This window comes from Panthera uncia, chromosome B4, assembly GCF_023721935.1.
Source record: "Panthera uncia isolate 11264 chromosome B4, Puncia_PCG_1.0, whole genome shotgun sequence".
Taxonomy (NCBI): Eukaryota; Metazoa; Chordata; class Mammalia; order Carnivora; family Felidae; genus Panthera; species Panthera uncia.
In genome coordinates this window covers 124307292-124319377 of record NC_064809.1, presented here as the reverse complement: position 1 = coordinate 124319377, position 12086 = coordinate 124307292, and the positions used below count along the sequence as shown (strand labels likewise).

Below are 12086 nucleotides of genomic sequence, written 5' to 3'. Positions count from 1 at the left end.
CTGAGCCATCAGCCCAGAGCCCGACGCGGGGCTCGAACTCACAGACCACGAGATCGTGACCTGAGCTGAAGTCGGCCGCCCAACCGACTGAGCCACCCAGGCGCCCCATCCCACTTCTGATTCTGTCTCCCTCTCTCGCTGTCCCTTTCCCACTCATGCTGTGTCTCATTCTCTCAAAAATAATTAAAAAAAATTTTTTTAAACATTGTTAGAAACCTAGACATCTGTCAATAGGGAAATGGCCAAACAAATACATCCTACAGGGATATATATTAGAGTAATATAATAGTATACAGTAATATATAACATATAGTATGACAAATGATATAAGGCAATTAGCATATAGTATAGTAGTTGATTATACTTTAGAGCCAGGCTGCTGGATTTTAAATACAGGCTTTGCTACTATCTTGAACAAGTTACCTAATTTTTCTAAGCCTCAGTTCCTCATCCGTAAAATGGAGACGACAGAATAGCTCACCTGCCTCATAGGATTATCGAGAGAATTAAATGAGTTAATGCACGTTACCTCCTTAGAATGGTGCCCAGCATACAGTAACCACTCTAAGCTTGTTAGCTTTTTAATTATAATTAATTACAATCCCTTGGAATACTATACATAGAAGAAGCAGATCTATATGTACGTTTGCTGAGAATAAGACCTAATACATATTGTTCGGTTACAACAAGCAGAATGCTATATGCAATGTTCCACTATTTATGGTATTCTACTGTTCCTGTGTCTAAGGGAAAAACTACTATAAATTTTCCTTGGGTACCTACATATGTAAATGCATCAGGAGGAAAAGATCCAGAGAAGCTAGAATGAGAGAAAGTGCTCAAAAAGGACGTTACCCTTATCTAATTTTAGACAGATGATAGACGATTAGATAGATAGATAGATAGATAGATATGGATGGATGACTGGCGATGAATGGACGATGGATGGATGGATAGATGGAGGGATACACATGTACACACAGATACATACATACATGGATGTAGAATGTATTCACATAATACTTGTGACTTTTAAAATGTGGAGAAAAAAATTAAAGGGCCAAGGTGTTGCAAATTATTATTCCCCTTTTATAAATGAGGAAACCAAAGCTTAAAGACGTCCAATAACATGCCTAAGTGCACACCACCAACAAGCCCCAGAGGAAGGATTTAAACCCAGCTCTGCCCGCCGCAAGGCCTTTCCACCACCCCAGGCTGCCTCTCAAGGCCACCCAGGAGGTGACGATGACAAAGGCTAGAAGAAGGGGCCTCCTTGTCCATACTGGCTGGAATGGTAAAAGCCAAATGCAATGGAGAATTGTGTTGTTGTTTTTGTTTTTAATTAATGAACCTGTTGGAATGTGCCATTCAGCAGTGGAGCTGAATAGTTCCTGCTGTTCCTGCAAAACAAACAAAAGTCCCTCCACCCAAGCCACTTCTGTGGCCACTTTTCTAGCCTTATCTATCCAGGGACTGTGAAAGGGACACAGAACTGTGGGAGAGGCACCTTCTCCAGCCAGCCAGGACCCAGTCTCTGGTGTTCCTGCCACCACACCAGCCATCTACATAGAGTGGGCACCTCATCCTGGGCAGCCCCAACTCATCCCCATCTAGAAGAGGAAGGGTCGTAAAGCCCAAGATGTCTGGTCTCCATTAGCTTTACTTCTCCTGGGTCTCAGGGTGATAAACTGAGTCATTACTTTACTTTGACTTGGTGGTTTTGAGGGTCTCTTTCATAGCCAAAGAACATTAGAAATTTTTCTTTATTTTTCTCTATTTATGCCCTAAAATGATAACAATAATAACAATAACAACAACAGTAATAATAATAATTTCTTCCTCCTAGAAGATGATGTTTACTTAAAACCTCAGGTCATTCTGGCTCTCTTCATACTTTTTTTTAACTTTTCTCTCTTTTTTAAAAAATTATTTAAATTCAAGTTAGTTAAAACACAGTATTGTACTGGTTTCAGGAGTAGAACCCAGTGATTCATCACTTACATATGACACCCAGTGCTCATCCCAACAAGTGCCCTCCTTAGTACGCATCACCCATTTAGCCCATCCCCCACCCACCTCCCCTGCAGCAACCCTCAGTTTATTCTCTGTCTTTAAGAGTCTCTTATGGTTTTCCTCACTCTCTGTTTTTATCTTATTTTTCCTTCCCTTCCCTTATGTTCATCTGTTTTGTTTCTTAAATTCCATATATGAGTGAAATTATATGACATACTTTTAATGACAACTTCCCCAAATTAATAAGTAAAGCATTCTTCAAATATTAACCCTTCATTCCACTTCAGTCCAAGGAAGGGTCGTTTGCCTTAGAATATCAAGAGTAAATGAAATTTGAAAAGGTTTTGAAGAACTGCATGACTAAGAAGGAATTAGCCTTAGCATTTAGTAACTGGGTGACCTTGGACAAGCACAACCTTTCCCAGACTTGATGTTTTCCATCTGAAAAAATGGGTGGATACCTACTCTTAAGGTTGCTGGGTGGGTGAAAGACACAGGATCTGTGAAGTGCTTGCACCTAGTAGGTGTCTGGGAGATGTCTTTTCCTTCCTATGTAGTGCAGTTCTCCTCTTTCTAGAGTTCCCGAGATTCAGAAAGCCTGGGTCCTCTCCCCAAGTGGCTGGCTCCTCTCTGAAGTCTGAACCTTTTTATTTTCCTTAGGTCACAAAGCCCAGTGTGGCGTGTAATTGTGTGTGTGTGTGTGTGTGTGTGTGTGTGTGTGTGTGTGTATGAGAGAGAGAGAGAGAGAGAGAGAATAGATCTGGCTTCTTTGAAAATGGCTTCTTTGCTAAAACCACAACCTCAGATCTGATACCAAAAGAATCTGCTGGCATTGGTCCCTGTCAAAACAATTTGGAGATATCCAGAGACTGTCCTCCAGGGCTGGCAGCGGGCCCCCAAGCTGAGCCTCACTCTTGAATTCCCAACAGTCTCAGGAGGCAGGCCCCCAACACTCTATGGCACAGCCCCATTCCTCTATGCAAAGGAGGCTGGAGAGAAGGGCTTGGCATTCTGAAGCAAAATTCTCTCTCTATTGCCCGCCTCCTGCAGAAACCACACACACACACACACACATACACACACACACACCAATTTTCGGAAGGCTCTTGGCACTGCCTGCCCCTTCCTGAGCTGGACCGAGCTGCTGGAGCAGGATCTAGCCAGCCAAGGCTGCCTTCTTCATTCCCAGCCCCCTCCTCTCCCTCCTCCAGAGTCAAGGTTTTGTCAGGAGTTTCAGGGGCAATGACTGGTGGGGAGGGGGCCACAGACATCCTGGCTGCTGCCAAGTCCTTTTCTTTCCCCCACAGTATGTTTTATAAGCCAGCATGTAGTTTATTCTTCTCCTAAACACTTCACTAGGGTGCAGGGCCTGGAGTTGCCATAGAAACACCTTTTAACTCCTCCCCACCCAGAAAGCAGTGCCAATCCCCAGGGTTTGGGGGGAGAAAGGCAAAAAGAGACACCTGTGGATGAGGAGAGAAGAGAGGGAAGACTATGGGGGGTTCTTTAGACAGGGCCAAGTCAGGCATGCGGCGCCCTTTGCCCGGCAACGTGGCAGCCGGCCACAAAGAGAAAACAGCCAGGAAGGTTCTGGAAGAGGAAGCTGGTGGTCTGGCTTGAGCGTCTTTAATGGGCTACAGCGTTGATTAGTGGGGTTGTAAGGGTCAAGAAGGATGGGGAGCTTCTACACATCTCCTTCACTGAGAGGACAGGCAGAGCTGCAACCCAGACTGGAAACCAGAAAGGCCACAAGCAAGAAAAAACTGGGAGCCACCTACTGGACACCGGCAGAGTAGTGTAAGGCAGTGGAGGTCAACAAGCAAGCAGCCCACATCCACACCTCCCATTTTTAAAAGCATTATCTCATCCCCACCACTAGTGCAGTGCACCAAAGCTAGGCAGGACGATTTGGAGTGGTGCCAGCATATCGAAGATTTTTTGTTTCTTTTTTATTTTTGCTACCACAATGTTCTGGTATGTGGGTACTTCCTGGCAACTTAGCTTTTTCTCTGGGCAGTTTTTTGAGGGAGGAGATTTCTTGAAGAAATCCAGAGAAATCACAAGAAACTTTCTGCATCAGCCCGGACCCACAGCAGGAAATCTAAACAATAAACAGAGTCCATCGGCACAGCCATTAAAAGCAGGGTCTCCTTGCTGCTCTTTCCACTGTTTTCTGGTGAACTTGCAGGGTGAAAACCCAAAAGCCAAGGGCAAGGGGGAGGCATGAGGTTCCCCTCTCCCTGCACACCAAAAAATCCAAGTGAACACACCCAAACCATTGTCAAGCAGAAGAGGACGCCCTGACTCCACCTGTCAGCCTCCTGGACTCCTCACTAACCCAAACCAGACCCCACCAGTGGCAGCAACAGTGGCTTCCAACACTACCCAGGTGGGAATGTCACCAAAGGGGTGAGGATGGAGGAGGGACAGGCCAAGTGGAATTTGGGTGGGGGCGGTCAGAGGAGAAAGAGGAAAACCTTCCAGGTCTCAGGCAGCCCGAAAGAATCCTTCAGGCAATCCACAAACCAAGGGGCCAGCCAGATTCCCCGGGGAATGGGAAGGGTGCACAGCATGGGCCCCAGGAAACTCTAACAAGGGTGACCCCAGGTCACATAAACACCCATGCCTGCCAACTGGACTGACCTTCTGGTCACCACAGCCACCTCCCTGACTTCTCCTAGGCTCAGCGGGGCCCACCAGCAGTGCCCCTCCCAACTCTAGCTGCCTCCCTTGCCAGGCTCCTGTCTCCTCCCCCTCCGCCCCTGCAGCACACTTGTGGAGGCCCTCACCCAGGACCCAGTGGAAAATTTTCCTTCTTCTTTATGACTTAAAACACACACGCTCCATTCTTCACCTCTGAATCGACACAGGCAGAGGGCAGCTAGACTGTGCCCCACCCCATCCCAGCCCAAGTACACACACACACACACACAGCAGGGGCCACTGGACTTGCATGCTTTATGAGCTGGAAAGGAGAAGAGAGATGTTTTCCAGCTGCTACTCCACCTCTGGCCATCCAAACACAAGTGTCCCAAAACACTCCCAAACAAGTTCTCCCAGGACACTCGAAAGGCCCTGGATAGAAACTGGTTCTACTTCTTACTGAGTCTCTAACCAAGACACTAACTCCAGTTTGGAATCATCACCATGATGTGACCCTTGGCATCTTTGTTCTTTTGATGACAAATCTGTTTCCCACTGCTCCTTCTCCCCCTCCCCACACACAGTCAAGGGGGAAAAAAAATAGCCTTCCTGTGAATTCTCACAGCTATGTGATAAGTGATCCCTCACACACTCCGCCTCCTGCTTGCTATCAACACTCTCAAATACAGTTCCTCCAGGGAAGGGTCAACCCCACAGCTTTCTTCTCATTTTCCCCCCTTAAATCCACTGAAACTTGGCAGTCCAAGAAGCTCGGTTAGCAGTTGCTTGGGAAGTGGGAGACTGCGTTGGGTCTCAGTGAAAGGAATGAACTTCATGGGTGCAGGAGAAAATGCAAACTCAGAAAACTTCAAGATTCTCCTGCAACTTTGTGCACATGGCTGGCAACTTTTTTTCAAACTATTGAACATCCCAATACTTTAGTTGGTTGGCATTCCAAGTTTTAGGAATCCTCTCCCACCCTTCTCCCCCAGCACTGCCTCTCGTGATAGTGAAAAGGGAAATGTTCCAGATGTCAAAAGGACCAACAGGAGAGCAAAGGCTGCAAGGGGTTCCCTCAGCCACCGCGGGTTTTCTCTGCAGGGCATCTGCGCCTTCAGCCATGCCAGGTCCTCCGACCGAAAAAACTGGGTTTTGCCACCCCACCCCAAGCTCAGGCAGAGAAAAGGAGCCGGGCTCGCCATGCCACCCGGAGCTGCGCCGGGGTCAGGACTGCAGCGCGAGAGCGGGCACCGCGGGGGCTCTGGCGGGGACACCCGGAGCGCTTACCGATGTCAGAGTTGCAGAAGGCGTCCTGGGGGTGGCTGGGCGAGCATGTGCACGCCTCGGCGCCCCAGTCCCCCAGGCTACAGCTGCCCAGGAGCACGACTAGCCCGAGCCAGGGAGTCATCGCCGCTGCCGCTGCTGAGGCTGCTGCTCGCCTCTCCAAAGTTGAAGCGCGCGCCGCTGGAGGGGCCGCTGCAGCCCGAGCTCGCCTGCCCGGCCGTGCGGGGCAACTTTGACCTCGGGCGCGCTGCCCTCGGAGTGCCCACCGCACGGGATGGGGTGCAGCGAGGCTGCCTCGGAGCTGGCGCACGACTCTGCGGGCCGGCGGTCTCTCCGCGAAGGAGCAGGAGCTGGGGCGGAGCAGAAGGAGGAGAAGCCGTCTGAGCGCCCGCCCGCTGCCCGCTCTGCGCCGCTGCCGGGCGGCCGAGTGATATAGCGCGGGTCCCCCGGGCACCCCCTCTCGGGCTCTCGGGGCCCGCCCCCACCGACCAATGGCAGAGCCGCATTACCTCATCGGCCCTCCGAAGGGGGCGGGGCCGGGGGCGCGGGCCGACGGGGCGGGGCCGCCCCGGACCGTTCAGATCCTTATAGGGAATAATGCGGCTGTGGGCACAGGAGTGGGTGAACCGGAACGCGCTCGGGACCTACGCTTCGCGGAGGGGCCCCCGGAGCGGCGCTCGCGTGTCCCATCTCTCTGGTACCCTGACCACACACCCACCCTTCTCTCTGCGCACTTCTGATCCAAACCACGGTCGACTGCCACCAACCCGTCCTCGGGTCAGAGGCGGTCCTGGCCTTGGAGACCCTGACTGTGCCTGGTGGAAAGGAAAAAGGCCAAATTCTCCGCCTTCTCTGGAGAGAGCAGGGTCAGAGGGGAAAGAGCCAGCTGACGACCTACGCCCCCACCCCCAACTTTCCTGGATGTGAGGAAGCCATCTGCCCTTTGGAGCTGGCTATAATGGACTGTGGTTTCTCCAGGCTCACCCAGAGTAAACCGTGAAGGCATTCAACAAACACTGTTCTGGATGTTGGAATGAACAAAACAGATTCCTTGCTTGCATGAAAGTTGCAGGCAATGCATCAGTGAATTCACGAATGCATTGGGTAATGTTCTATGGTGATAGTACCATGAAGAAACAAAACTTAGTAATGGGTTAGAAATCACTGGGGAGGCACCGCTTTCTATGTGCCAGTAAGAGAAGGTATCTCTAAGGAGGTGAGATGTGAGCAGGGAAAAAGGAGTGGGAGGAACTCCTGTGGAAATCTGGGAGGAGAGGACACCAGTCAAGGAGAACAGCAAGTGCAAAGGCCCTGAGTTTATTTGAAAAGCAGTGAGTAGAAAGGGCAGGAGGAATGGTAACCCCACCAAGGCCAGACAAGTCTCCATCCTTCAGAAAGGAATTTGGGGGTGAACTGATCCCACCCTGCGGTAACACCAGATTCTGGAGAGCTATCCAGGATCCTAGACTACTAGCTGTAATGGATAATTGCCGATAACGAATACTATAACTATTCTGATTATTGAGTAACATCTTGATTCTGCCTTATATTTTCCATGCCACACCTTGTTATCTCTCACAAAATTTCTTTTAGATAGGAAAAGCACAAAGTATTATTGACACTTTCCAGATGAGGAAACTGGCACAGAACGGTGGCATGACTTGGCAACCAGCCAGGAACTCAGTTCATTCATTTGCACCGAAAGAAAGGCTTGATTTCCCTGGACTTCAGCAGTAACTAGCTGTCACCACGCAGATGCCCTTTTGCAGCTGGAGTCTTCTATCTTTCTCTTCGTGCTCCCTCTCTCCCTTTCTCTCCTAACTCATTCTGTTTAGAAAGACACTTGAATGTTTTGGCTATAGAAATGCTGAAAATTTGGAACAAAATAAGGACCGGGAATACTCAGAAATGCAAGTTCAACTTCTTTCTCAGAAACCCTATTACATCTCAGAGAAGTGATACTGGGATGACAGAAGCAGAAAATTTCATTGAAAATGGTATTTCCAAGAACATTTTTTAAACTCCTTCATCCCCTCCCCCTTAAGAATTGTAGCTATAAAGAAGGAATCGAGTTTTCTACATTTTTCTGCCTTATCCCCTCCCCAGCTTTTAAGCCCCTTCCCACCTTAACTCTAGCCATGGCCTGGCCCAGATAGATCTTTCCCCTCTTTCAGTGTTTACCTCAGCACTTGGCTTACAGTTTCATGGAATATAATTGTATCATTTCCCCCAAGCACACTAAAATATTTTGAGACCTGAGATATTTGGCCACACTGTTTTTTAGCCCTCTGAACACAATAGGGTCCCAGGAGACTTGGGTGGGGGTGTGGCCAGCAGCCCATTGAGTCTGGAGCAGTGGACACTCCAGAGTCCACTCCAGGGATCCAGGTTGAATAAGGGCATACTTGGTGGGATTTGAGAGTTTTACTGAACCTTGCATGATGCCAGTCATGTGGAAGGTTTTAGAAGCCTTTCCAGACCAAGTCCACTTTGGATAAGCATCTTATGTGATAAAGGCCCTCTCTTCTCTTTTTTTTTTTCTTGTCACTTTATGGTTTTGTCCAAAATGCCAGTATTTTCTCCAAGGGAAGGCTTCCCTCGAACACGAGTATCAGGCAGGTAACTTTTGTTGAACTTCAAGCAGTAGGTTCCTTATAGGAAGAATCTGAAGCATTTGATTATGGCAGCTACTTAATTACGTAAGCACCAGGAGTAATCTGATTGTTTTTCCAGCTGAAAGGTAATGAAATTGCCTTTTGGTTTATTTCCTCCTGCTCCCTATCCTAAGCTGGTTCACACAGCCTTTGGAGTTCAGCTTCCCTTTCAGTCAGGAAGTTTCCCATAATGTCGAAGTCCAGGGAACTCCCCTCAGCCCACCCATGAGAATTCAGCTCAGTCCTCTCCCCGAGGAAGAGGTGCCTTACTGCTAGGGTCAGCCCCGTCAGCAAGCAGACCTCACAGGCATCAATCTAGATATCATGGTGTCCATAGACCTACGTACTAATATGTAAGAATTACTTTTTCAAGACTGTTTTATAAGCTAGATGGAGTGGACCTGCGGCTGGTGGTAACAATGACCATACGGGCTCACCTACTTTCTCTTGACAGCAAAGAACAGTGATAGATTTGTAAACCTTGAAAGAACTGCAGAAGTCTCGAAATCTCTCTGGCCTATCCTCAAACTTACCAAGCTTACCTGATATCCCCTTTCCTGGAACTTTTCCAGGGAAGGTGGGTCCACGTCCACCCCCTTAAATCAAGTTACAGGATGCTGGAATCTATGAGAAGTCTCTCACAGACATTTAGAGGTCCTATAAAAGGACCCAAGAGACTATCCATCCTAATTTTATAGGTGGGGAAGGTAAGGTGATTCAGACAGGTGAAAAAACCGCCCAACCTATCACGGTCAGCTAGTGGCACAGCCAGAATTGGGTTACAGCTGCCTAATTTCTTACCTGGCTCTCTCCCACACACTCATGGGTCTCAGTTCCCCCAATCTGCAGCACATGACCTAATGCTTACACCCTAGTCATCGAAACTCCAACCACTCGTGGTCCTGAATCTGCATTTCAGATCTGTAGATGAGTTTCTTTCAGAGTCTCAGAGACTCTTTGCACAGTCTGTAACATGTGGAGAATTCCTCCTGCCACGTGCACTGGCTAAATGGTTCTCTATTATGATAATAATCATCTCTGAGCCAATCAGAATGCATACCGCTCTGTTCTCCCCAGAGGTTTATGTCTTGTGTGTTTATTTTTTCCCCTTTCTGTATTATTATTTAATACTTTTTGAAAACATTCCAAACATATTACTGCAAAGAAATGCATGAAACTTTATTTCTGGGGGACAAAGAGAGGCTGGGTGGAAGAAAAAAAAAAAAACAAATGATGTGAGATTGGTTCCAAAAGTCACTACAGAAGGACAGGTGTGTGTGTGGACAAGTCACGTCACCTGTCCAGACCTCAATTTGCGTGTTTATTGGATGAGAGCTGTAACTTAATGGTCCCCAAGGTCCCCCTTGGCTCAAAAAGTCTAAGATCTCTTGGGAAACTCTCAAGGACAAGGAAGGGAAGATAGATCTTGCCATTTAAACAGGTTTGAGACAAATCAAATGTGCCCAAGACTGAAGCACAACCATCAATCTCTCAGTCAACACTTATTGAGTTCCTATTCTGTGCTCTCCTTCAAGACTCAGGCTGAAAACAAAGATGGTGATGGTGAAGTCATAGGAGAGACCGAAGCTCTTGTTTCTGACAGGGCCCCGTGTAAACTACTTGTTTATCTGTCTGTTTACCTCTTAGATGTTAAGCATGAAAAGGTCAGGAAATATGTCTCTTATTGTCTCTATACCTTATTTTCAAAATTCATTGAACCACTGTTGCAGTTGAAATGTCACCTCCTCCAGAAAGCCTTCTGTAATCTCCCCTCCCCAGTCTTCATCAATCAAGTGCAGTGTATCCCCACAGCACCCTGTGCTTTCTTTCACACCAGTTAGCTGACTACAGTGTGATTGTTTACCATCTGTTTCCCTTCCAGGATAGAGGAAGCCCCTTGAAGACAGTGTTAATAACCAAGACGTCAGCAAGTATTGGTTGAATGAGTCAAAATGCTTGGCCCCACCAACCCCTTCCCACTTTTCAGATAGGCAGGTGGTAGCTCCTTGGAGAGTTCACAGAGCCCTTCCCTCCGGCCAGTGCTAGGGGGCGCTGTAGGCCAGAGAACACCCATTCCATAAGCCCGCAGTCTCTGCCAGTCTCTGAGAAGGCGGGAGAGGCAGTTCCACACTAGTCACCCACCTTGAGTGGGTGAAGCTAACCCCTCCCGTCTGCAAGGGCCACAAAGCTGTCAGTCAGCATCCCGTCTGGGTCCGCAGCTGCCCTGCTCCTCCACCCCCGAGCTGACCACATGTCAACCCAAGGGAGATGTGCTCTCAGAGAGCTACATACTTGTGAATCATGGGTTTGGAGAGATCGGGAAGATCTGGGAACACAGCAGACAATGCCACGATCCCACTCTCTCGGGGCAAAGCTAGCCTCTGAAAATTAAACCGGGAGAAGGTGCTGACAAGACACGTGTCGTTTCTGTTGCCTCATAGGGAAACACCTCTTTTCTTCCCTTCCCTTTCCCCTCTAGACCCTAGCCACAGTGCCTTCCCCCAAACCCACAGACCTCATCTGAAAGTCATTACATTCAAAATAGCCTTTTCCAAGCAACAGACAGCCCTGGTCCACCCATCACCATGAGCCCTGGCCAGACCCTCAGTGGGGTTGCTGCCCAGCACTGGGAATTATGAACCTGAGATGGTAAGCACTTCTGGTTCTCTGTGTCTGGCACCGGCTGGGAGTAAACACCTTTTCTTATTTCCATCTGGAGCCAATTTCATGGCAGTAAAGTTGCACAGCGCCTCTTACCCCCGCTCCCCACTAGTCCTGTCATGGAGCAAAGACCCCCTCAGTAAGAGTCTCTGACTGCATTCACCTGAATCCTCAGCTTTTCACATTTCTTTCCACCCCCAGCTACTCCAGGGATTTTTAAGCCAGAAAACACATGTGTGCTATAGAGACATTTTGTGCCCCATGTTTTCTGGTGGTGAGAGCTGGGGAACAGAGTTAATATTCTAGCTCTTGCTTTTAAAAATTATTTTTTATTTTTTTGAAATGACTATGTGCTTGCTCGGTCAATTATTTCTGTGAAAGGTAATATTAAGTGGAGGGAGACCTTCTCCTCCTCGACCCTGTCTTAATGTCTTCCTTATGCCAGTGGAGTTCATGTGTTTTTCCTTTAAAAATGAGTAGCTCCTTTGTGGTTTCTTTAAAGGTTGCATGTGCAGCTTCACAGAGAAGACGCATGTGAGTGTCTCTGCCGGGTTCTCTCATGGCTTGGAGGGAATGGGGTGGACGTATGGCCAGTCTTCTGTCCGACGGGGCTGGAGATTCAATTTCTGGAAAGGCACTTGAGCTCTCCTCAGCAGAACCTGCTAGAACTGAAAACGACCCATCCTGTGTGGCGGGGAGGATCCAAAGAGCATTTGACGCCATTGACCACATCCTTCTTCAAACTTGGCTGCTGAGATTCCAGTCTCTCTGGGTTTTCGATTTCCACCTCCCCAACTGTACCTTTCTCGGTCTTCTTGGCAGACCCTTTGG

General features: G+C 48.4%; 2 protein-coding genes across 2 annotated transcripts in view; one reads left to right on the top strand and one right to left on the bottom strand.

Moving 5' to 3' along the window:
* Window positions 1–6368, bottom strand: part of TIMP3 (TIMP metallopeptidase inhibitor 3) — a 59572-nt gene extending 53204 nt beyond the window's left edge. The window contains exon 1 of the mRNA XM_049627525.1: window positions 5944–6368. Within this exon, the coding sequence (XP_049483482.1) occupies window positions 5944–6064 (121 nt within the window). The 5' untranslated portion in view covers window positions 6065–6368. The remainder of the gene's footprint in view (window positions 1–5943) is intronic.
* SYN3 (synapsin III) overlaps window positions 1–12086 on the top strand; it is a 419352-nt gene that overhangs the window by 172415 nt on the left and 234851 nt on the right. The window lies entirely within an intron of this gene.